This window comes from Drosophila montana, unplaced genomic scaffold, assembly GCF_035044405.1.
Source record: "Drosophila montana isolate Dmon_TW-CO22-7 unplaced genomic scaffold, ASM3504440v1 contig_3833_1, whole genome shotgun sequence".
Classification (NCBI taxonomy): domain Eukaryota; kingdom Metazoa; phylum Arthropoda; class Insecta; order Diptera; family Drosophilidae; genus Drosophila; species Drosophila montana.
The window spans coordinates 1735434-1762802 of NW_026998704.1; the positions used below are offsets into that span (position 1 = coordinate 1735434).

The 27369-nt window shown below is 38.0% G+C and overlaps 2 protein-coding genes across 2 annotated transcripts in view; one reads left to right on the top strand and one right to left on the bottom strand.

The window, feature by feature from the left end:
- The window catches only part of Fili (Fish-lips), a 104268-nt gene extending 92425 nt beyond the window's left edge, over positions 1 to 11843 (bottom strand). The window contains exon 1 of the mRNA XM_064695948.1: positions 11191 to 11843. The gene's annotated coding sequence lies outside the window, so the exon portion shown is untranslated. The remainder of the gene's footprint in view (positions 1 to 11190) is intronic.
- Positions 11844 to 23604: 11761 nt separating this feature from the next.
- Positions 23605 to 25522, top strand: comr (cookie monster). Its single transcript, XM_064695968.1, has one exon. The coding sequence runs from the start codon at positions 23801 to 23803 to the stop codon at positions 25421 to 25423; it is 1623 nt and encodes a 540-aa protein (XP_064552038.1). The 5' UTR covers positions 23605 to 23800; the 3' UTR covers positions 25424 to 25522.
- Positions 25523 to 27369: the final 1847 nt, after the last annotated feature.

Genomic DNA, 27369 nt, shown 5'->3' on the forward strand with positions numbered 1-27369 from the left:
ACCCCTTTCTTGCATTCCCTGTAACCACAAGCATGTTTTGAAGGGGTGTACTCGCACTCTAGCAAATGTCAGAGTTGATATAGAAAGGTATGTCAACTATTGGTAATCGGTTAATGTGAAGGAAAGGCATATTAAGAGATCGAATGGATATACCCTGCATCTTCAAGAACTATTTAAATTTTGAAAGGGTGTACTCAGAGCTGATATAACTATCTATACAATTTATCTGAAGAAAATATGTATTAAAAGATCGAATGGATATACCCTGCATATTTGAGAAAATTCCTAATTGTACCTCAGCTCCAACAAGTATCAGAGCTGATATAACTTTCTATACTGTCATAATAAAAATGTTTAATCGGGGAACGTACAGTTATGCCCTGAACATTTAAGAGCATTCCACAGTGCATACCCTATAAACGCGAACATGTTTTGAAGGGATGTACTCACACTCTAGCAAATATCACAGTTGATATACCTATTTATATTATTGTTAATTAACTTATCTGAATGAAAGATGTAATAAGAGAGCGAATGGATATACCCTACATATTTAGAATCATTCCTAATTATATACCCTGTAGCCACAGCCATATTTTGAAGGTGTGTACTTCAAGTCCAACAAGTATCATTTCTGATATATCTAACTATTCTTTAACTATGAGCTTAGCTGAATGAAAGTTGAACAAATATATATACCCTGCATATTTCTGAGCATACCAAATTGATGTACTCCGAAAATTGTTGTCCCCATAAATAATTAGAGAGTATCTACTGTTCGCACAACTTCTTTTAAACTCACTTTCTTGTTATTCTTTTTTTCTGTGGTTTTGTGGCGTCAAATGTGACGGGGCTGCACCGAATTCCCCACAACCCCCCAAAAGCCCAGCGGAAGGAAATGTTGGGTGTCTGATGATGATGAGGCTGATGATGATGATGATGTGGATGGTTTTCTGTTGTTGTTGTTGCGGAACTGAAATTTGTGGGGTTCTCCGCATTTTAAGTTTTCTTTTCTTTGGCTTTTGGGGTCCAAGGCTCAATGTCAGCTGCGGTTTTGTCGCCAAAGAATCGCCTTTGTTCGGCGGGCGACGGTTGTCATGTGTTGCATGAACAGTTCTTTGGAGTCATGCCTCAAATGGAGCCCAATGTGGCCACACAATGTGCACATGAGCATTCGAATTTGTGTGGGTTTAATTGTGTGATTACACAGAATTTACCTTTAAATTTGGGCATCGGGCAACGCACTCACCTGGAACGAAATGGAAATTATGATATTAATTAAAAGATTAAACATAAAAAGCAACATTTTACTTTTTTGCAACCCTTTTCAAAATCGCCAACTTGCGGACATTTAACTCTGACCCGAAAGGTTAAAAACAGAAAACTCGACAACAACAACAAAATAAACACAAGTAAGAACTCTATTAAAAATATGCCCAGCAAATGATTTACAGCCTCTTTTTTGCCCGGCCAAGGACATAAGTGAAACTCATGCTGGAAAAAAGGCAAACACAAAGAAAAACCTTTTATAACAATTTGAAAAAATAAAAATGAAACCATTTTATGATGGTAGGAAATTGTTGTGAGCACCTTTTAGGCTTGATTCCAGCTCTTTTTTTTATTTTTTTTTGAGGAAATGATAAAAAAGTGTTTAAAAATTTTGACAGGATAAGCGGGCGTTTCTCTATATGACAGTGAGAAATGAATAACTCACGGTTATGCGGCTAAATTAAGGGGGTTGACGAGGGGCAGATTGGTGGTAATGATGACTTGTCGATTGCAATCGGAGGGAAGGGAATGCCATATGTGTATGTGTGTGTGAGAATAGAGAGAGTAACTAAAAAGGGAATATATACCTAATGAAGCGTATGTTTCAGATGAATTTCAGTTAAAAGATTATAGAAATAATAGTGCTTGGAATATGTTAGAGTATCTACTGGAAATGAAAAATACTAAAGCTATTCAAGTTCTTTCTTTCAATAGGTCAAGTGTAGAGTTTCTCCTTATACGATGCATATATCACCCAACTGCATCCAATTAAAAGCTTATCAAAATATGGGCTACTTTCTCTTTTGTCATAGAACAGCTGCATAAAAAACATGATTAATCAGTAAAATAAGCAAAAACAGAATGAAAATGAAAATGGAAATGGATGAAGCCAAAGCCACAAACAACAATAATAAACAAACTTGCAGTTATGGCTCAATAAGCCAACAAAGGCGCGTCTGTGCCTCGGCGCGATGATAAAGCATTTTCCAAAAAGAAAAACCACAAACAACAATAGCCGAGCATGATGAGCAACAACAACAACAACATGAACGAGAAAAGAGCAAATTCAGCTAACGAGTGAGAAAAAAACCACAAGGAAAATTGAAAAACATTTATTAGAGGGCACACAGAGAGCACAGGGGCAGCCCGGAAGGGGGCAGCATGTGCACATGTTAATGAAAACGAGGAACCCCTTCCAAGCAGGATTACATAAGTCAGGCTCAGGAACATGCACACACACACACACGTACGCACACACGCATTTTGGCTACTGTCGCCGCGTCTCAGGCAATTTATGAGGGTTAATAATCGAAGCGCGATTAACCAGACAAGATAAGCGCGCAGCCAATGCCAGCTACTCCCGCTCTCTCTCTCTCTCTCTCTCTCTCTACACTCTCTTTGACACACTCTGAATCTACAGTGTAGAGTCTGTACATACTCTCCGTTATCGCCATCTCGCTTGCGCTGCTCAGCGTGTCCGTTATCTTGACTCAGCAAAAATAATGTTTTTTTTTTCTTGTACTTCGCAGCAGCCGCTGCTTATGCGGGCGTCGCTGATGCACTGGAATAAAAGGGTGTGCCCTGGAGTTGGGGTTGCGGAAAATTTCATATTTATTATGTATTGATTATTAAAATATGCACGAGTCGCTATTGTAGGCGAAAATTAATATATGTATTATGAAATTTAATCAATCATTTTTTTTACCAAATAAAAGAGCAAAAAGAATGTGACACATTATGAATTATGTAAGATTCTAGATAATATTCAAAAGTAACTAATTGAAATTTATTTTGAATATCTCTCTTACTGTGACTCATTGGGCAGACGTGGTCAAAGCTGTGACATTGATTGATGTGGCACTAAGAAAATCAATGATGAGTAATGAAACTGTCATAAAGAAAACTCTCCAGTTGCTCAGGTCCCTTAGAAGTGACTATGTGAGCATAAAGCCAACCATTTCTGGCACCACAAAACAATTCCTCAAAGAGTCATAACAAAATAGAGGCCTTACATCAAATTGAACAATGGCCAAGATTATGTCTGCCATGTAAATACTCGTGCATGCTGCTCACGCTTGAGTTTGAGGATCTATTTCTTCCTCTTCTTCTTCTGGAGTGGCGCTACCAACGCAGTTAACCAACAGTCAACAAATCAAAGAAACTGCAAATGCAAATAAGTTAAAGTCCAAGTCGGGGTCGGAGTCGGAGCTGGAGTTGGAGACCGGATTGAGTTACGGGCATGATAAAAGGCAGCAGCAGCAGCAGCTCAGGTCTCAAAATAATCAGCATAAACGTTTTGAAAACCGCAAACTGACCAAATGAGCAGCTCGCCAATTGGCAAACTGACAAACTGACTGACTGCCAAACTAACAGACCGACAGACAGTCTGACTGTCCGACAGTCGCTAAATGCAGTTTGGCTGGAGATTAGCGCAAGTTGATTATTTACTTTGGCCCGCAATTGTGCGGCGTGTGGGCCAGACGGGGCTAAGCGGAGCGAGGGGGGGGCCGCCGCATTATTATGTTAATGGCAACAAAATGCAGTTGCAGTTGCAGTTGCATTCGCTGCCTTCGAGTCTTGCAATTTGAACGTTGAACGTGTTGTCCATGCGGGTCGTAAATCTGCAGACACGAGCTGCAAGCAAAAAACAAGCAAAACTCCTCTAGACGCGAGTGCACGACTAGGAGATACCCTGCACATATCCTGGAGATGCCATCACTTCACGCTGACTCACTTCCTCTTATAGACACATTCTCAAAATTTCCCCTACTGATTCCCTCAAAATCCTTCATTTTCCATTGAGTAAAGTTTCTCTAATTATCTTCGGTGTTTAAAGTCCGATCAGGATGAAATTTTGAATGCACTTGCGTTCTAAAGCCCACAAACTCATCTTCCTCTTCCCTCAGTCCTACTCATTGAGAAATGCTTTCTGGGATAACTTATCCGATCAGGTCGATATATTTAGAACATCAATATGACATCCTAATATCTATATATACCGAAGCCTACCTTCCTACACCTCTAAGAAATTCGATTTTGGTATATGTCTTAGGAATTCGTAGGGGTATCCAAAGAGGGAAATAATCTGCATCTTTGCATGCTCTATGAGAGTCAATATACATAGATTGGTGTAAATAGCTCTTATAATTTTCAAGATATGCTCAAAAACCGGTTTGCAAATTTAAATTTGCTTATGTTATGGAAATGGGAAAAGGCAACGAAAAACATGATGAAAAGTGTTAAGTTAAGCATAAATATGGGAATATATATAGAATATATATCTCAAATGTCACGACTAGATCCACAGAGTTCTTCGACCCGATCAAGATAATATACTCTCTATGTCATCGCATGAGTCTCCTTCTGCCTTTCACTTCCAAAATACCTCTTTTTACGCAATTTCGATGGGTACAGGGTATACAAAAATAAATAAGCCTCGCGGAGCTGACCTCTCCAGCACCCCTCCAGCCTCTTTTGATTGGAGGCCAGCGTTGCATGTTGATTATTTTATTGCAATTGACAAAATGCAGGCAAATGCTGCGAAAAACTCACAACTGCGCAAGAGTCCATTGTAATTGGCCGCGACGCACAGCTGCGCTCTCTAAAACGTAGCCAAGTCATAGTTAACCTCACTCCACCCCGTCTCCAGCCCCTTTCCCGCTTCCTTAAAAGCCGCAAAATTAATGTCGCAAATTAAATTGGCGAATTACTTGGCATTAATACAAGAAAAAAATGAAAACATTTTGGCCTGGCCACGATATCTACATAACTGCGAATCGATGTGGATTTCATTGGCCAAATGCTGTGGTTACTTTTTAGCTCTTGGTGAAGTTTCGAGTGAGTTATTCGCGGACATTGGGAATCTAACTGCACATGGCCTATAGTCTGCGATTGTCGAGTCGCAGCCAACAAATAAGCCTTGGTTAAAGCCAAAGCGAACAAAGTGTTGCAGGAATGTGGTCTAAATGCAACAGCTCAAAACATTTGCGATCCCAGCAACTTTTAAATGCTTTCCCATGTTAAAGAATAGCTCAGACATACATTTAGGATATTCATGAACTAAGTCTTCTAGGTGATTCGGTTTTCTAATCTTAGTTTGAAAAAAACAAAAGTTTTTGCTTTAAAAACTCATTTTACAAGCGATTCTTGCCCTAGATATATACTAAATGATATAGTCTTCCGATTAAGATAATATATGGATCATATATAGGAAGCATAGTGCAAGGTTGAAGAGAAGTTATGTGATATAGTCGCCTGATCCGACTGATACCTTAATCATATAGACTGCCTGCTAAAAAAAGACAGATCGAAGAGACTAGCTTACATAGAAGCAGACAGATGGTTATCTCTATATCGACTAGACTGTATAATCAATAATATATATACCTCGTAGATCTGTCGTAGGATCCGTATCGTAACAAATTTATAAAACCCTAGACAAAGGCAATTGGAAAAACAACTATAATATCTTTTCAGCTTTCTTTAGATTATGTTCTCGGAGTACAAGCAGTTCCATAAATTTTCCCACCTATCCAGCATATATCTTGGCATTAACAAATTACCTGGGCAGGGAAATGGTTGAGAAATTCGAATCTTAATCTCAATTATGCAAATCAAAAGTCGCACTAATTTGTTAGTTGTCGACATCGTTGGGGGCTATTAATGAATTTACATGGCCATAAACATAAATACACATCCAACTACAACCTGTATATAAGCTATATATGCATCGGGTGTCTATATGTCAATGGGAGCTTTAGCTGTGGACGAGGCTGGGCATAAATTAGACAGGCGACAGGTGTAGGCAGCTGTGAGAAGATTGAGATGAAAACGTGTAGAGATGAAGATGACTTTTCTCAGATTGTGCAATCGTCACACAGATACGCACACACACACACACACACAGATAAAGATAGAGCTGCCATGAAACTCAATAGGTTTACTCGGGCCCAGCATGAGTAGCAGAGTGGGAGGACAAGATGACAGACAAGACTCTGACATACTTTGTTTAGTTTTAATGCCCAATGACACTGACGACATCTATCCCTGATATGTGTGTGCGTGTGTGCGTGTGTGAGCGTGTGTGTGTGCTTGGCCTCCAGGTGTTTGTCTTGTAGTTTGTCCGTTGATAAGTCACGTCTCGTTTGTATCCGCATATTTGCCTTAAAGTTCCGTCGCCCGCTCTTGACTAATTGGCGGACAGCTGGCAGCTGGCGGCTGGCTTTTAGCTAATGCACATTAGTTTGGCCAATTAAACTGGACTCCGACTTATTTAAAACTATTATCTGCGCAATGCAAAGCCGCAGCAAACACAACCGCACAAACATGCCCCATAATCAGTTCGAACAAATCAACTTTCAAATGCAACCGCCGAAACCGACGAAACCGCCGAAACCGTTGCAACCGCCAAAGCGACCGCTCGAACCACGGCACATGTGAATGCGACTGCAACTGTGACTGTGACTGCGACTGTGACTGCAACTGTGACTGCGACTGCGACTGCAGCTCCAGGCCGAAAGTTGAACAGCTGCAAAACTAAAACTGGCTAATGTGGCGGCATTTGTCACATGGCAAACGGACTACACCAATTACCATGTAAGCGGCGGTTGGTGGGTGGCAGTGGGTGGCAGTGGGTGACAGTGGTGGGAAAGCAGAAGAAGAAGAAGCAGGTATCTGACTACGTTGAGGTCCAAAATAATAGGTACGCCAACCTAACTTACTTCGAACGAAATACAGTAATTAATATGTGAGCCGTGGTGGGTGACTACACTAGGGGCCAAAATAATTGATACACTAACCGTACTATTTTACACTTGGGTTCAAATTATTAGTTACACTAATGGAAGGAATCGGTGGTAAATTGAGAGTTTGAATGGAAAACTTTTCTGTTTTTTAAGATATCATGACCAAATTGAGCATTTATGTGTCTGGCAAACATATATGTACATATGCAAGCCCGTATAAAAGCGGACTGATACAGTATGTAACTTCTATTGGAATAATCTATCTTATATAAAGCTATTGTATAAAAGCTAGCCAAATTTTTACCACGATATTATTATATCTGCGGCCTGCCAAAGATATCCGTTCTGTCTAGTTTTAACATAATGATAAGAACTACATGTAACATAGCTTAAAATAACAATATATCTCATATTTTGTTACCAATTTGACATTTTTCTTTAAATTCTTTGTACAAAATAATAATAATTAAGCTAATCATGAATATACTTGATTATTATTCATATTATTCAACTTTTTGTTGCTTTCTGGCTAGAAGTCGGTTTAACTAGCATTGTTTTAATTATTTCGTGGATTTATGTGAATTTCGCATGTAGAGCTGGAATATTTAATGTGCCCTGCTAAAACAAATTGTGGGGTGGCCTAATGTCTTCTAATTAATAAAAGTAGTTAATTGTATTCTAAAGCAAAAGAGATTATATCAGTGTGATTAAAAGTGTAATTTTTATATGAATTTGTTCCTCTTTTGAAGTAATATATATATATGGTTAACATTAGATATTTTAATTATTATTTATAGTTCTCATATTTTCGAAGATAGTTAATCGACTTGAAATAAAGCTGGAGAAATTATTTAATTAAAATTCTTTAATTAAAAACACAATATTTAATTTTGTATTAATGACCAAATATGTTAATTATTATAATATTTCCATATAATACTCTGCTTTATATTTCTTACCAAATAGTGTACAAAATAATTGTTTATTAGTATAAAATAAGGGAATATTTGGTAAATAAAATTTAAGATAATTTAAATCTGAAAAAAATGAATACAATTTATATATAATTAATGCATTGAATTATTCCCCATAGTCGACTAATTGTTATTTCTTACCAAAAAGTATAATAAATAGTTGTTTACTTTTGAAAAAAGAATTGAATACTTCAAAACTTAAATATTAAATTGTATTGTTTCTATGATTTTAAATTGGAAATAAGAAGATAAATGAATCAACATTTAGATTAAAACATTAATATATAATAACACATTTCTAATGAAAATATCAAATAAAAATGTTAACACGTTGCATGATTTCTAAATAAATAGCTTTGTGTTAAATTAAGTATGCCAAATTGATATGTATCCGCAGCTAAAATCTTCAAGTAGAGACCCGGGCGGAAAGACAAGTAGCAGCTGGGACGGTAACTAAATTTCTCTGGAATTCCAACACTTCTTCGCAGACCTCTCCCAGAGCCCTTCTCACTCATTGCCAGCGGAAGTGCGTGAGTATAATGCAACCTATTCAGTTGCACGTATTCGGATCTGTGGTCTATTTACTAATGCAGCCCACACTCAGTCGGGGGCATCTTTCAGTCGGGTTGACAGTTTACACTTAGCAGCAGTTGTCAGCTGTACTTCAGTTGGACAAACAGAGCCGAAAAGTGTACTAAAAATACAAATATCATAACATAATACTTGGAGAGGTGGGAGGTGGGAGATGTGGAAGTGCGGGCGATGCGATACATTTGGCCTCGACCTCGACTCGCACTCGCCTGTCAGCCAAGTCCCGCTCTCGTCCAGCTACCCCTGAGATGGCGAGGGGGGGGGGGGGGGGCACAGCTGACAGACGGGGGGGGGGGCAAAACACACGGATAATCTCTAAGTGGAAATCTGTTTTTCCATTTGAAGTGCGCGCACTGTTGAAAATATTAAAAAGCAATTTCGAATCTTTCAACATTTCTGCCTCTCGGAATTTCCTTTTAATTAACCCCACTTGAGAAACTTAAGGTAAACTGCGCGGCGCAGACGGCGGCGTCTGTTTTCCTCTATTTGTAAATATTTGTGGTAAATTTTTACACAATTTCTCGACAGCTTGACAAATGCAGCAAACACACACGCACACACACGCACACACACGCACACACACACCTACAACTAATTACTTGCCACACACTTGAACTAGTTTTTCAGTTTTCCATGGCGTGAAGTAGCGGTCGCTGGAAAATTTGTATCCTTTAGACCGGTTGAGGGCGGAACCTTGTCTTAGTTGCATTTTGATGGGCTTAGACGCGCGCCTTGGCATCATTCGACCCGAGATCCTTAGACTCTTCAGGATTCGGTTGGAAAAGTTGAAAGTGAATCAAGCGCAAATTCTGTGACTACTTTATAAAAAGAGCTTGCAAAGGGAGGCTTTTTTTTTATTTTAATGTATTAACTCTGTAATTAGTTGGAAAATGAGACTCAAATATAAACATGTGCTCATATAAGAGATATTCTGTGCTTTCCATAAGAAGGCTGCACGACTTTTATAATTGCACAAGGAATGTCGTACTTTTCATTAGTTAGTTACATTTTTACTCAAATAAAATCATAGAGAAGTTACAATAGAAAGATATAATGCTTGGGCTTGATAAAAAGCTTTTAGGATTCCTCAAAATAATAATAAATATTTATTTTTTAATGCTACTTTCCGCAACCTTTACATTTTTAAATAATTAGCTGACTGGAGGTTCGGGATTTAATTTATTAATATCAGAAAAGAAAACAATTTAGTTCTAATATATTTTTCTCTTCCGAAAAAATAGGTTCTGAGAATGTCCCTAATAAAAGAGCGACAATTTTCTATATATTTCTAATTATCTAATTATTAACATTTAACTTTTAAATATTTTGTTAATAATAGCTATTATTTAAATGTTAAATATTTTTTTAAACAATATTTAGCCAATAAATTTTAAATATTTATAATATAATAATAAACTTTTAAATGTTAAATAATTTTTTTGTTAATTAAATAAAAGCTAAAGCATTAATTTTTAATTGTTTGAAATATTGAAGCTACACAACAATACACTTATAAACAAAAATTCTATTAAACACAGACATTTTTTTATTTGAACAATTGGAAAATTGGGAATTTTGGCTGAATTTTGAGTTCCATTTTAAATAGAGGCACGTTCGACTGAAGCAACAACAAAGCGTCGCGTGTCAAATATTTGTACAATTGCTGCTACATGGACTGCATTTTCACGCCGCATAATTAGACAACAAAAACAACAACAACAATAACAACAAGAGGAAAAACAACATCAAATGATAAAAACAAGAAATTCAATTGAAATGCAACTCAGCAAAATGCAACAACAAAAACAACTGAAGCTTGGCTAGAAAAAAAAAAAACAAATTTAATTAAATGCCAAACGCAGCTCGTGCAACAATAACAACAACAACAATAACAACAACTGAAACAACTGTTAACGACATCTGACAAGAGGCCTAAAAATGCAAATTGCATGGGGGCACACTGGCAGGGCTTATGCTGGAGGAAGGGGTTTTGGGTGGAGGTGGGGTTATCCAGTGGATATATAGTATATGGATAGAAGCGAATGGGTTGGGATGGGAAGACATGCTATGCATATTCTAATCGGTAATCAGCCCAATGCAAGGCGTGACCCATTTGAAATTGCCGATAATGTTGCGAGGGAGGGAGCACATACGTATGCATATATGAGAGGTGGGAAAGTACAGTTGGGAAAGGTGTGGACAGAGTTGCGGGAAAACTGTCGAACTGTGGAACACCTCGAAGCTAGGGGCAATAGCCAGGAACTAACAGAAAAGGAAATATATAAGATAAATATGATACTTAAAAAGAGATAAGAAAGAGATAATATCAGAAAGAAAGTAAGAACGAAAAGAAAAGAAGAAAATATCAACTTTTTCAACTGCTCAGTTCTGATTACTTTAGTTTTTTGAATGAATACTATCTTAATATTAAATGTCTGCAATTAATTATTATTTTTTTTTCTAATTTTTTAACAATATCTCGCGGAATTCGAAAACGGAAATGCATTTGTTGAGGCAAGATTCGATTCGCAAAATTGTTTAAAATCTGGTTTCTTTTCAATTCCACACATATTTCTTAATCTTAAATATTTTCGACAATTTCTAAGACTCACCTTTTTTCCGTTAAATGCAGACAATTTTCATCGTCAAACAAATAAATTGTTTTTATTTATTTATTTAATATATGGTTGCACCTGCTTGGATTTATCCTTAATTTATTGTACTTTTAGCTGGTCACATTATGCACAGGCTCACACACACACACATAGATACGCACACACATATAAATCTCGTGGGGTTTTCGCTTGAGTGTGTTTAATGAAATTCAATTAAAAATACCGCCAAAGATGATCGGCTAAAAACAGAACACGGGGAAAGCAGAAAATCACTTTTCAAATTGAAATTCAACGCACTTTGGTCACACTTTTTGTTTGCAAACCGGCGAGCAGCAAGCGTTAACCGTTTGACGTCGACGTCAACGTCAACGTCGGCGACGCTGCTATGCAATCAATGCAATTCCAATTAGAAGGCAAGCCTAGCAGCGCAGTCAGCGTCACAAAAGCGCGTCGCGTCGAAAGTTCAAAGCAGCGCAAATTTCGCACGAGTTTTTTTTTCGGCTTTTGCCTATGACAGCAGGATATTTATTATTACTATGCGACGTTTTTCTGGCAGTCTTCAGGCTGCTTTTTATGACTTGCAGATTTAATGTTAACAACTTTAAAAGCCCCAACACGCGCTTTCCGCATTTGCATAGAGCACGTCAAACGTACAATTATAAATTTACGCAAAATGCTGGTAAACGACGCTGACGACGACAGAACGACGCTCCGACCACAACCGCTCGCGACGAGTTTCGCTTTACAACTGGCGCCTTCCAATTGGAAGCACCGGGAGTCAGTACCGGAGCCAGAGCCAGGCAGCGTCGACTAAGCATAAGTAGCGGCATGCGGCATGCGGCGCAGTGTGTGTGCGTTTGTGGGTGGCTGTATGGATGCTTCGGCTGCACGAATTGCTTTGCTTCGTGCTTGTTGCCTTCGGTTCGTTAAGTGTCGTTCGGCTCGGTTTGAGGCGAGAGAGCGTATGAGCATAGAAATCGCATGCGAGAAATTCAAGAGTGTTAGTTTTGTAAGTAAATGTACCTTTTTTTTTTTTTATAGATAACCAACTTTTTATTTTAAACATAATAAATTATTACCTATTTATTTTAGATTTATTTAAATTTTTGGGAAATTTGTGAATAGCCAATAAAGCCCGCCAGAGTGAATATTTGGACTTGCTATAAATTGTGCTCTCTTTTTATAGCAACGCTCTTTACATGCCGGTAGGCAACAAAACTCGTTTCTCAGCTGCTTCGCTCACTGGAATTGGAAGCAAGAGAGCGTGAGAGAGCGAACACTGCTAACAGCTGATTTTTGTTTATTTCAAACAAACTCTCTGTTGTTGTCTGTTTGCTGGCTGTGTGTGTGCGTGTGTGCGTGTGAGTGTTGTTTGCCTGATAAGCACGTGTTTTTATTGTCGGCGTTTGTCAGTTTTTGCGCGGGTGAGAATTGACGCCGTCGACGCCGCTGCCGCTGTCGCAGTCGCTGCCACTGCCACCTTTGCGGTTAGCGTCACTTTTAACAGCGACTGTTAACAGCTTTGCATAGCTGTTAAAAGAGATCTCAATTGGTATTCTATTAGATTAGCATAAGGTTTTATTTATATAAAAATATGAGGGATAAGCAAATGCCTTCATTTCGAAGAATTCCCATCTTGGGGCCTGCTACCTGCTTGGCCCGGACCTACCAGCTCGCCAACTAATTAGCTCAGCATCCAATTAGCCGGTAATACTCATGCAGAACACACGTTAAGCTCCCACCACTAAATGCCACGCCCCGTTGGCCAAGTCAAATGGCACGCGCAATCGTTGAAATCAGCCGCACAATCAATTAAAATTGAATTTGCTTGGCCAGAAAGAAATGTCGGTGGGCGAGACAAAAGTATTTGAAACATTTTGGGGCACAGATAATAAAACATAATGGACATGCAACAACCTTAAAAATGCTCGACTTGGGCATACCCTGTGCAGCAAAATCTTGCTAAATATATAATCAACAGTTGACAATCTCAGCCAGAATAAAGAGCTTAGCCCCAATGTGTTATGCAAATATGCTTTGACAACACAATTACAGGGTATTCCACACCTATGAGCCCGGTCTGGGTCGCCTGTCTGTGCTGCGACTCTTGCTAAATCAGCAAATGTGTCACTAGCTGCACGGGAATTCTGCTCCATGTAGAAAGAAACGCATTAATTTGGCTCGTTATGACTATTGCCACGCCCCAGCCCCCCTGTGCCCGCCAAGACAAGCAGCGACATGTCGCTCGGGTGTCGGGCGTCGGGCGTCGGCGGCGACCATATGGAAATATGGAAATACATATACATATACATATTTGTACGCCTTGAGTAATATGCCACAAATGTCTGCAAGCAGCGGCAGTTGCTCGCAAGTGCCCCCCGCACCGCAACCAACTCCGCCTGCGTTGCGTCTCTTCCTCCTCCTCCGGCTGCTTCTCGGCCAGCTCCACGCTGAAGCCAACGCCAGCGGCGCACGTTAAGCGAATCGTGCACACGCCCCATGACGATGATTAATTACCTTTTGGGTGCTGCTCGTTGTTGCCGCTTGCCGGTTGCCGGTTGTTGCTGACTTCAATGTATCTGTATCTGTATCTGAATTTGTATCTGTATCTGTATCTGTTTCGGTATCTGTATCTGTAGCAAGTATCTTGCGCACATTTCACTTATGCACGCTTGAAGGAAACTGGAGGCTGGCACAGCAAATGCTTTTGGGGGCTGTTCAGCCAACGTTTCGGGGGAAACCTCAGACCGAAGCCCGCTGATGAAGTTGTATTATTCATCGCAAATAATTTTCGCACTCTCGTGGAGTCGGAGCCGACGCCAAAGCTGAAGCCGCTGCGAAGCAGTTAAATAATTGCAGAGAATCGTAGGTAATATAATTTGGATACCTTAGCTTGTTTGATGGGTTGATTTCTCCTATAGAGGATATTATAATGCATGGCGATAGGTGATATAGGCTAATATATTGATGATAAGTATCGACTGTGAAAAATCTATCGTGTTCGTATTTCTATTAATTTTGCAGAATCCAAGTTTACTCAGTGTTAAAAGTGGATCAAAGATTTATTTGGCCAATTGGATTTGAGCTTATTTTCAAAGCTCTACATAAAAACTTGGTGAATACGTGTTTTACGAATTTTAAAAATTCCACTCGAAACTGTGGAAATTTCAAAACATCTATGGAATATTTAATATAAGACGTGGAGTTCAAGATAATATGGTGGGAATTAGGTCAAAAAAATATTTATATAAAATACGAGGAATACATATTAACTCTTAACTCATATGTAAATGTATTATTCATCTACAAAGCTTGTTTTCATCAAATATGTATTAAACAATTAAAAATTAATCAAGCTACCGCGATTCCTTGCCACTTTTCAAAAGCAAGACGGTCGGTGTTCGCCTAATAGAGACTTTACTGTAGCTGCCATGGGAATAATCGCACGAAAATTAAGTTATTTTTACGAAAAACTATTTTGTTTTTTTGAGTTTTTGCGAGTGTTACAATATAAACAAAGTCATATTAACCTCGGACAACAATATAATTGAATCTATAGAGATAATCGATCAAAAATGATTTTTATATGAAAAATATTTCCTTCTTCCCGCCATTAACGAGTTTAACAATTCTCCCTACATAACTGCAGAGCTGTAGCCTATCGGACAACTTTATTATATAGCTTTTATCGGAACAATCGGTGGGGAATTAAGCTTGTCTTTAAAATTATGTCCATGCCTCAGCGAGCCGAAAATAGATAATCTATCCCGTTTATAGATCTTTTAGCTGTCGTTTATCTTTGATTTCATTCGAATACACCCCAAAATCAATTGCACTTAAGCGTAATCCGCAGGTAAGCCGAAAATATGTGCTCATTTAGTTTAATGGATGATGCAGTTACTCCGAAAGGGAGTCCGTCTCCAAATGGAAGATATCGGGTTTCCCCATTGGATTTTCAATGCACTTGCTGAACTCTTTCGCTCTCGCAGGCGCGGGCCAATCGATAAACTTGAAATGGAGATGCATCCAAGACTCGAAAGTTGGCTCAGCCGAGGGAGTTGCCGAGGGACGGGGGTGAAATATTTCACAGAAATTCGAAACCGCGCAGTCAATGAACCAAAACAAGGGAAAACAAAAGGCAGGCGGACTCCAGCACAAACACGCATAGAAAAATAAATAGGAGTAAAAATAAAAACGAAAAAAAAAAGGAGAAATAACAAAATTTTCAACAATTTGACATCTGTTTCAACAATTGCGCTGCTCAAGTCGATGAGGCATGCAGCAAAAAGGACGCCACGTCACGTAGATTGACTTGTCCCCAGGAACAACAACAGACTCGGGAGTCGGGAGTCGGGACTCGAAAAGGGCCCCAGCGAAGGCAACTGGAAAAAGGAAACTCCTTTCGTTTCTCTGTTGTTTTTTTTTTCATTCTTTTTGCCTTTTGTATTTGAAGTCTGGTTTTGTGTGCATGTGACAAATGTCAAGGGTTAATGAGATCCTTGGCCATTGAAAGTTGGAGTTGTGTTAATTATCTGCAACAGCGAGCGGGAGTTTTAACGCTTCATTAGGCAAAAGCAAAGGCGGGAAAATACTTTTCAAATACTTTTCACTCTGCACATCCACCAAGGGCGAAAGTGATACCGACTTCCAAGTTCCATTTGCGGCAACACATTTACGGCAAACACGTTGCAGACAGTACAAAAAATATCATGTTACTTAAACAAGAAGTTTTCTGCATTGGTCCCTTTTAGAGGGCAACCGGACTGGGGTTGGGGTATTCCAATGCAATTAGTCAGATTTAACTTTAGGAAAGGTTTAATTTGGTGCATCGAACAGATGCCCGACAAATGTTGACATTACGAGTCATTGCCAGCTGAAGCTTGAATCCATAATTGCATATGTTCAATTAATTATTGAACAATTATTGACAATTGTTGAACATTTTAAGAAAAATATCATTTTTGTAAACAATTTTATTCCGTTTATGAGTCGATAAGTCGGAGCGCTTCCTAAAATATAAGGTGGATAATTTGTAACTATCTATAATAATAATAATAATAATAATAATAATAATAATAATAATAATAATAATAATAATAATAATAATAATAATAATAATAATAATAATAATGTTAATAATAATAATAATAATAATAATAATAATAATAATAATAATAATAATTATAATTATAATTATAATTATAATAATAATAATAATAATAATAATAATAATAATAATAATAATAATACTAATAATACTAATAATACTAATAATAATAATAATAATAATAATAATAATAATAATAATAATAATAATAATAATAATAATAATAATAATAATAATAATAATAATAATAATAATAATAATAATAATAATAATAATAATAATAATAATAATAATAATAATAATAATAATAATAATAATAATAATAATAATAATAATAATAATAATAATAATAATAATAATAATACTAATACTAATAATAATAATATTAATAATGATAATAATAATAATAATAATAATAATAATAATAATAATAATAATAAAATTAATTCAATAATAATAATAATAATAATAATAATAATAATAAAATTAAATCAATAATAATAATAATAACACAAATATTATTAATATTATTAACATATATTAAAAAATAACTCCTCTTAAAAACATAGCAATAATAAGATTAATAAAAATAACAGTACAAGTAATAATACTAGCAATAATAGTAAAATAGTAAACATAATAATAATAAAACTATAATTAAGAGTATCAACAATAAAATTAATAATACATATAAAAATAACAATAATAATATAATTCAACTAGTAATAATAATAATACTACTAATAACTCGAAGAAGCTCCCATCGGGAGCTCCCAACTAGGGGATACCCTGAGCCTCTTCTACCAATACCAAATGCAGCGCTGTACATTTTTACACCGATTTGACAATCTACACAGAAGTTGTTTAATTAAACAAATTCGCCTAATGAGGGGCTAAGATAAGCACGGCGAAATCTATTGCGATTTAAAGCAAGAAGAATTTGTGATGTATCCCTGGGGCTTCTTAATATCTAATATTTATTTTACCAAGTATCTACCTATGACACGCACTAGTTCGTTCAAGCCTTTATTTTCCAAGTATCTACCTATGACACATAACGGAACTAGTTCGTTCAAACGCTTTTCGGTTCTGTTCTGTTTCATATTCAGTTCTTGTAGATTATCATTAAATAAGAAATCAATTAACAAAGAAATTAGCACGAATTCAGCAGCCCCGGCAACTCGCATACAAATGCGAATAATTTATAATATTTGAAAAATGATTCTCTGGCATGTTGCTATAATAATCAATGATATCTGGCGATCATTGCTGAATCTTTCACAAGAAGTGCCCTGAAAGTGGAGTCACTAAATGAAAGTTAACCATTTATATTAATTAGTTTTGAGCTGAGACGAGGCTTTGCAATGTCTGGCCTTAGACTTGGGACTGTCAAGTGATTGATGGATTGTCCGATGACATTGTTCTCGGTTCGCTTTGATGACTCAGAGACTCAGAGACTCCAGAGTGCGTGGAGAGAGCTGCTGTAAGCTTGACTTTCTTGACTGACTCACAAGCTATATACAAATGTACTTAAAAAACAAAGACAGAGAAAGAAATCAGAAGCCGCAACAAGCTCATAAAAATGCAATTGACAGTTCAGCTGGACTCTGTGCGCAAGCGGAAGTTTATAGGAAAGCAATTTGACAGCTGTCAAACGGTGAAAGAGAGGAAAATGCTGGGCCCGGCGAAACAAAGATCAAGTCCCATACATTTTTATTGCGCTCAAACCAAATTTATTTGAAAATATATGCAACCCAACACACGCACACACACACACACACACTCAGACACACATGTCTGTACCAGGCCAGGCCATATAAGTAGCGCCCATAAACCATAAAAACCCATAATGTATGGCCACTTGACACGCATTAAAACGGCGCCGTTTTTCGAATTTGTTGGCTTGTCGCGGTCTTTTCGTTTTAATATAACTTGCTTGAGTATGATAAAAAACAATAAAATAAGTTCAAGTATACTTTTTGAAGAATTAGAAATGCTAAAGTCTAAATTATGTAAGAAGCAATTTTTGATATCAAAATTTGATATATTTAATAAACAGTTTATTTTTTTAATCAATTAATAAAAGTAAAAAAGGCTTAAAATACTTAATTATATAATGCTTAAAGTTAACTTTAAACATAACAAATAATCAAACAAAAGGTATTTATTTATTTATCCTAATCTGTTCCATTATTTCAATAATTTCAGGAAACTAAGTTGCCAGGAAAATTAAAAAAAATTTAATTTAAATATTTTAAAATTTTAATAATTTAAATTTAGATATTTATTTATATCTAATTTTTCTTACGTGTTTTTCTTTAACCTTCAACTATTTTAGAGTATTCAATAGTCGCTGTTCTAACAATTTGCTTGCCGTTTTATTGTATTTTACGCTAGAGCGCCTTTTTTTTTAAAAACATATTTCAAACTCTCTAAAATTCATAGACAAAGACCGTACAAAATGCTCGGCATTAATGTTGGCAATTTATCAGGCGGCAAACCGAGACGATCTGCGATAGAGATCGAGGTACTACACAGTTTGAGGAGTCGAACCCATAAACTAGCTGGAACTGTGTGACCAGCAGCTGTCACAGCGCAAATGTCAGCCGAAATTGAATTGATCGTCATATTTCGGTTATGGTTACACTGATAAGAGACACATGTCACACGATTCTCCAGCTCTGAGGACGCACATTCTCCAACTGTGCGCGACGATAATAAACACGAGTACTACCAAGTGTAGTAGTAATTCTAATCTGATTGATTATAAAATAATAAAAACTAACTAAGCTCGATAAAAAGAAAAGCAGGCTGTAGTAATGTATTCAATTATAAACAATATCGAACTGATTTATTCGGCAAACGAGGATTTAATACTTCTGTAGACATTTGCCTTACGGCTGTGCAGATTTAAGAGAATAGTAGAGCTCGTAAATGCTGAGAAAATATCTTAGAATTCAGAATATTCCTTAATAAAATCTACTTTTCGACAGATCGTTCCTATTGAAGCTTCTAATGTTGATAAGATTTTGCATATATATAAGGATCATAGTGATACTTATAAATGCCGGGATTGGTCAAGATATCTTGATAAGCAACAAATTATCCTAATAAGAACTTTATTTTCGTCCGATCGTTCCAACGGCAGCTATATGATATATTAGTGTGATCCGGTCGGTTCCAATATATGTATTGCTTGCAACAAAGACGAACCGATGCAAAGTTACAATACGATAGCTCTAATACTGAGGGACAAGTTTGCATAGAAACAGACAGACGGACAAACGGTCGTGGCTTTATCAACACGGCTGTTGATGCTGATCTGGAATATATATATATTTTATGGGATCGGAGATGTCTCCTTCTATGACATCTCATGAAAACAGTAGAATATAAACTACAAGTTTATAAAAAAACAAAATGATGTAAGCGTATTTACTGGGTAACCATAATGTTGCCCAATAATGGTAAATTTTGATTTAAGTATATTTTTATAGTTAAAATCAAACTCCTTAGACCCAAAATCCAGGGTATACACATACAATTTTAGATTCAAAACAGTGACTTTCAGGTTTTTCTAAAAGTGTGATCGGATGCATCTTACTGTTACTTCTTACATTTTGTTTGATGGCCTCAGAGAGTACTCGTTTCTTCCCACTTCTTCCCCATCGAAAGATGTCATGGAATGCCGAATGAGACACGCCTTCTGATCTGCTGACACCTGTCTCTTCTGCTGCATCTACACTGTGCTCGTGTGGCCTTATTCTTACACCTCAATCAATCAGCAGCAACAAAAACAACAACAAGGGCAACGACAACAGCTGTCGCCGGAGCCGACTCTCGGTTTCAATTACGCAATCTGGTCCTGTCCTAAGAATAAAGAATCATTCAACTGAGTATTCAGCTTTAAACGAAAATGGAAGAGCGTAATGCAGAATGCAATTAACATAACGTAAATAGAAAACCTAAGAAAACTGAATCCTTACATTTGTAAACATTTAATTTCGATTTGCTTAGGGCTCACACAATACAGCCAATATAAAACCCAGAACTGGCAAGCCTTCTGAAAAGTAACATCAGACTCTTTTTATTTATTGGCCATAAACAATTTTGACATAATGTCACTCTTAAGTGCAAATATTCAGGAATATAATTTAGCCAACTATCAACTACTGAGGCTGTGGAATGGAAAAGATCTGAAAAACATATTAGCTTAAACTCACGCTAAGACTCAATCAATGAATAGAAAATAAAACAGCATACCAAATCCAAATAAACATCGCTTTTAATAAAAAATTATAATGGTTGCATCTTTAGTCATCTAATAGTTTTTCTCCAATTACATGTCAAAAGGTTTCCCTGCTCCAAATAATAAAGATAAAGATAAGGATTCAGATAAATGCAGCTGGGCGAAACAGCACTTACTAGCAGATACTTTAACGAATTCCGAAGATTCTGAGCCTGCTTTTTGCCGAAGGTTTAAGAGCTAACTAGATGCTGTCTATAAGCAAACTTTAATATATACTCATTCAGCTAGCAGCAGCGAAAAAACTCTGAAATTATGATCTTTAGCCCAGCAACCCTTGCAGAGGTTTAGTTTTTACACATTAAAATTGCGATTTGGATATATCCTGGGCGCCGCACGAAGTAAAAACTCAGCTGACGTGAAGAGAAGAACAAAACGAGCAAATAAACTAAGCCGCAAGTGAAACTGAAAATGAAACTGAATTTTAACTCGGACTCGGACTCGCGTCACACGGTCGTCACATCATAAAAACTTTGCTCGTTTCCGTCGTGCGGAGAAAAGAATAAAAAAAAAAACAAAATGAAAATCGAGGAAAAAGGCAAAGGAAACATTGTGAAAATCACGTGCGTGTCGTACTTTTTGTCGACTTGTAAATTTATTCGTCACATTCGCCCTGTTCGCGGCTTTTATTGTGCTCTACAGTTCAAATAAAAGCGGAACATCATAACTTGGCCATAAAGTTGGGACAGACATCAAGAGGAAGCCGTCAGCACGGGCCATAAAATGCATCAAATCACAAAGATACAATATAAACTCAATGTAATCAAATAAAACTAGATGGCATAAGTGGAGTATACATAGTCTATATATAAAAGTAAGCATAAATTATGCAAAAATAATTTAAGTACCCTTTTTATCTATTTTTTAAAAAGGTTGCAATATTAGAATATTGTCTTTCAGCTGGTAAAATAGAAGCTGAGCAAGGAAAATGTATTGTAATATTATTTAAAAATGAATATTTGGGAAGAAGTCCAGCGTTTCCTCGCATCATAGGGGTATTCCATATAATTTTTACAATCCAATTTTCCCATCATTCTTTAACAATAAAGAATTGTTAAAAGTGTATGCGAAGTTGAGTTGTTGCGGGCAAAAAGACTAAGCGAACTGTCCAAAAAATGTTGCACATTCGTGGACGAGTCCATGTCCATGTCCATGGTCATGTCGATGTCCATGTGGATGCCCATGTCGTCGATGCTCATGTCGATGTTGAGGGCCATCCATTCATTCAGCCAATGAACCAACATGAAGCTTGGTTATTTGCGCGGCAAACACTGCGAACGCCTCATGATTAAAGGATGTATATTAAATATTCATGTAAATGTCAATTTAAAGCTACTGTTGCCCCCGACCCGTCCACTGATTGGCTACGTGCTTTGGGCACCCGAGCAGCCGAACAGCCAAGCAGCCGAGCAGCTGGGAGGGGGAGCAACAACGAGCTGAAGGGCGTGTGTCAAATGTTGGCGGCCTTTTTTGTTGCTGCCCGCCGCTGTTATTATTGATATTGCGGGTGTATCCTTTTTGGGGTAGCCCCCCCTCCTGCCCAAGCCGCCCTTTTGAAATTTTCCGCCAACCGAGTGCGTGCCGTCGCGATGGACTCCAAAGGGTGCCCATGAATAACAATAGATTTATTGCAAACAATACATTAAATGCATTCAAATGGAATGAAATGTGTTTGGTTCTTTATAATATTGTATTTTGTTTATATACGCTTGCCAAGGGTACTTTAATTTTTATCACAAAATTCGATACGCATTGAAAACCTAGTTTTTAATACCAATAATATGCATATATAATTATGTTATTGTTAAATAGGTGACAACATTTTTTTTTATTAATATCCACTTTTACATGCTATATTTTCTTTAAAAGATTTAACTGCCCAAGGAATATACCATATATTAAAAACGTTGCCATAAAACGTATATAAATTATATTTTTGTGTGGAAGAGTATTGTATATTCGGCTCCCTATTCACTATAATACGTTTTTCATACTTGGTAAGTTGCAAATTTGTTTTTATTGACATATTGGGCACATGACGGTTAAAGGGGCAACGTTGCCAAGTCGTTAAAGTTCCTTAAGCTACAAATACAAAAATTGAAACTATTTCATGATATATCAATATCTACTGTGTATTGTGTTTTCATTACTTCTTTACATAACTTTTAAATTTTTTCTAATTTATTATATATTCTAAATAAAAATAAAAAAAAATAATTAAAATAACATGACAGTCAAAATTAGCTATGAAAAGGGCCGAACGAGCAAATAAAATACCTCCATCGTCTCGCAGATGTTTTTAGAAATTTGAGAAATTTGACGCTTAACTTAAAGCTTTAAATTTTAATATTTTGATATATTTTGACACCAATTTTGTCGACTATTAATAAATAAATAAAATAAAGTATATTGGTAGCCAAGCTTGTTTTCTTTAAGTTGTAGACATAAACTTTCAACCCTTTGTCTATGATAACAGAAAACTGGGCTTAATAAATCGTTATTTTTAATGTATTTATTTTGAACAAAATATAGCTTTGAAATTTAGCCAGGCGGGTGAATATTAGATATGCATTGAATGAGTTTTCACAAAAATTGTTATAAATGAGTTTGAAGTCAAAAAGTTTTTATCAACCATTTTACGCCTATTTTCCACAGTTGCAGGTGGAATTTGTCAAAAGCTTCTAATTAAATATTATTTACATCTCAGCTCTCACGGTATGGGCTTTATCAGTCAGTCAAGCAGTAGGTCAATCAGTCTGTCCGTCAGTCAGTCAGTCAGTCAATCAGTCGGTCAGTCTGTCAGCTTGTCAGTCAGTCAGCTTATTCATCAGTCAGTCAGTCAGTCAGTTTCAAAAATCCATGAGCTCAACCAAAAGAAGAAAATAAGTTTCCTTTTTTTAAGCATTTCCAAACGTTATCAAATGTATTCATATTTGCCAAGTGCATCTGGCCAACGATTTGGCTGAGGAGTTGGTTAAATTTTGAAGATGGAAACACATCGATTGGCCAGTTCATCGCATTGCCTTGCAACCCTTTGCAATCGTTTTCAGTGTTCGGAATTTGCTAACACTGACAGGTTGACAGGTTGAATTTTGGGGGGCCAAAACATATACATTCGTCGTGGACAAGTGTGCGTTTAGTCCGAAAAAAGCCTTAGTAGTAGTCATTTAGAATTAACAAACCCAAAAAAGAAAATGTCGACGAGTAAGAGTAAGCGTCGAGAATGCAACAGTCCAGTTAGGGTTCTAGATAAGCAAACAGATGACCAGCAGGTGGAAGCTGTGGAGCCGAGCACGGCGGACAACACCGTGCAGCTAGAGTTTCTGCAGTTTCTCAAATCGCTGGACGAGATGCCCCACGACGTGCACCACGGCGCCAATGACAGTGCATCCATCGAAGTCCAGTCCCTGCATAGCGACCTGGCACTGTTGCCACAGCAGGGCAGTCTGACAGGCGGCCCCAGCAATGTGCTGGTTGTGCCCGCGCATCCAGGCACAAAGCTGCAGCTGGAGTCGCTGCTGAGCCACAATTTTATCCACAAGCTACATCTGGCCACCAGCAGTGCGCAGGTGACGTTTCTCCACTGGACGGCCGATGGCCAGCAGCTGCAGTTGGACTATATTGGACTGCAGGAGCATCTGGGTGGTGCCCAGAGCATGTTTCGCAGCCGCAGCATATTGCAGTTCGTCCGCCAGATGGTCGACGTGGGCTTCGAGCGCGTGCTGCAGGAGATCGAGGTGCTCGAGGACAGGCCTCAGTTGTACTATCAGCACACGAACTTCAAGCAGGGCCAGCCCGAGCAGCTGCTGCTCATGCCCACGCCGCAATTCGAGCAACTGGTCCCGCAGAAGTTAGGCAAGGCAAGTGCGTCAAAAGGCTCCATTGAGCTGGGCACGGGCAAGGATCTGTGCTCCAGTTTTCAGAACTGCTACTCGCCGTTGCAGCTAGCGCGTTGCCGATTCCAGACCCTGCTGCACTACCACAACGATGTGCGACTGCTCCAAGAGCGGGAGCCGAATGCCGAGCAGCTCCTGCCACGACGCGGACGCATCAGCAGCAGTAGACAACCGACGCAGTCGTCGTTGGCGCCCGCGCTGGCCAACAAGCACATAAATCCGCGAGACTCCGTGCTGCACTTTGAGGCTGGCCAAGTGCCCGACTATGCTGGATTCTATGGACGGGTGGAGCCGTCGCTGATCAACGAGTTCTTTGCGGAATACTTGCCGCGCTATGGCGCCAGGACCAGTGGCTACAAGGACATCGTTGTAGATGCCAGCAAAGCGAATGCGTTTCAACAGAATCTGCCCATTGGCATTGTGTACTCGGAGGATGAGGATGATCCCGGCGATCAGGACAGCCACGAGGTGACTACCATAGCCGCTGCGGGGAAACGCGACGATGCGCTGGCGGGCGACGGCTTCAATCCGCCGCCAGAGGACATTGAACTCGAGCAGGTCATGCAGGAGCTGTGCGGTGTCGGCCCCGAGGTGGAGGAGGACCTGGAAAAGAAAGAACCGACGCCGCTCAAGCCAAAGCTCAAGCGAAAGAAATTGGTAAGAAAATGTGCAATTACGGATACAGATTTGCAGCCGGAATCACCCCATGACGACCACGGCGAGGACTTGCTGCAGGCAGCTGCCGCAGCCGCGGCCTACATAAAGGACGAGCCGAAGAACAACACAAAGGATAACGAGCCCAATGTCAACTGCAGCACAAGCGATGCTGACAAGGATCTCAAGTGTCCAACAGCCCCAAAGAGCGTCTCCAAGCGGCGTCGCTACGATCTGCGTAACTCCAAATCGAAGCGGTCGCGTTGAGCACTCCCAAGTTTCCCATCCAGGTGAAACCTTTTAAAGTATTTAATAAGAAACAAATTGAAAAAAAAGCAAAAAAAAAGCAATGAAAATCCACTAAAATGTTTAACCTAAAGCAGTTAGGATAAAAATAAAACAAGTTTAACATTTAACATTTAGTTATTAGTAAGATAGATTCCTTTTAGAGATATACATATATATATCTCTAAAACATATTATAAATGTTATTTTTAGTACTATATTCCCTTTGTGATACTGAACAGTTGTGATACTCAAGTGCACTCAAAGCATTCAGAAATAAATGAACACACCCATGAATATCAAAGACATTTCGGAGCTTTCGCGGATATTAAATAATACAATACTGTTTAAAGTAAGTCTTATAAGATATATCGTATCCATTCATGCCTAATGGATCATTACTGTGATGTTATAAACGCTCTACACCTCCGGCGACTATAAGCGGATTGAAATTTAATATGTACTTATTGGTATAAAGAATGGAAATAAACAATTTTACAATACCAATACCGAGCAGTGCCAACATTTAGCTATATGATTTATCACCAATGAATGTGGGCGTATTGGCCTTAATTTGGGTATTATAATGCGCTTTTATGCTGACCCCTTGCACGAAAATAGCATGCGGCTAGAAACACTAAAACGCTTATCAGCTTATCAGATCTCACACGCCTTCGCCTCGTAACGAGCCAGTGGAGGGGGGGCTATCAAAACTGAAACTGTGATATCTGACCGAAAATATCTTTGCATTTGGTGCCCACAGCGACGAGGCACTCAGACCGGGGGCACAATCAGTGCGATGTTTACAACTTTTATGAGAGACAGCAACAACAACAGGAACTACCGAAACGGCCAGCTTCAATCTGAGGCCAATTTTGAAAACCCCAAAGGCAGGTCGCCTTCAGTCGCTTTTGGTTTCGATTTCGCAAAAGAGAATATATAAATACATATATAAAAAAAAAACGAGATATGTGTGTTTTAACAACTCACAGCGTGAGGCGAGACACGATTTTTATCGTCTTTAATTTGCTTTTTATTTGATATCATATTTCATGGCCTGTTCCAGCGGCCCTCGAAGCTGCACGCCCAATGAAAACAAAAGCAAGTGGCATTTTTTCCTTTTCGGGGCACCCAATCTGAGTCCGGGAATCGCTTGGCTCTGAGTCGAGACGTCATAATGTCATAAAAATGTCACATACTTTTAATAACTTTATGACAGCTACAAAATCATAAACAAAATACTCTGACAGCGACACACGCACACACACACGCACACTAATACAACTGGCAAAGGACAGGGTCGGGGTCTGTCTGTTTTGACTGCGGCACATGCAAATGCCGCTGTGGCCAAAAAGGAGGCTTCATCATTTGGGAGCCACATCATAATGAGATGTGTCATGTTCGCCTTCCCAGAATATCTGACGGCTGTTTTTAGTGGAACATCATTGGGCATCATTGTACACATGACACATGATTATTAAATTTAATGCTAGGCGTCTGTTATGCAGTATTATTGAGCCAAGGCCTTAGATGCGTCTAGAGTTCCACAGGGGGCGGTGATGGGCAAAAGTTTTGCCTAATTTGCTGTGTAAAGTTGCGTTTTACTGTCCATTTAGAAGTGCTTCATTTAAAATGTATATCACATGTAATAATTAAACGTATGTTATGAAAGTAATTAAAATTGTAAATTCTAAGATGTGCTAAAGTTTTAAGTGTTAGGGTCGACATAGAATATGTGATATATTCAGGAGAATTTGAAGAAAGTATTGATATCTTCGGCATGCCGGAGATTAAATACTCCTGTAGAATAATGCCGTGTTTGCCATACAAAGGCTAACTATTCGACCGATTCTTTATGTAGAGCTTTATAATGCGAACTTAATAAGATTTATAAGTAGCATAGTTTACCTAGTAAATACTGAGTTTGA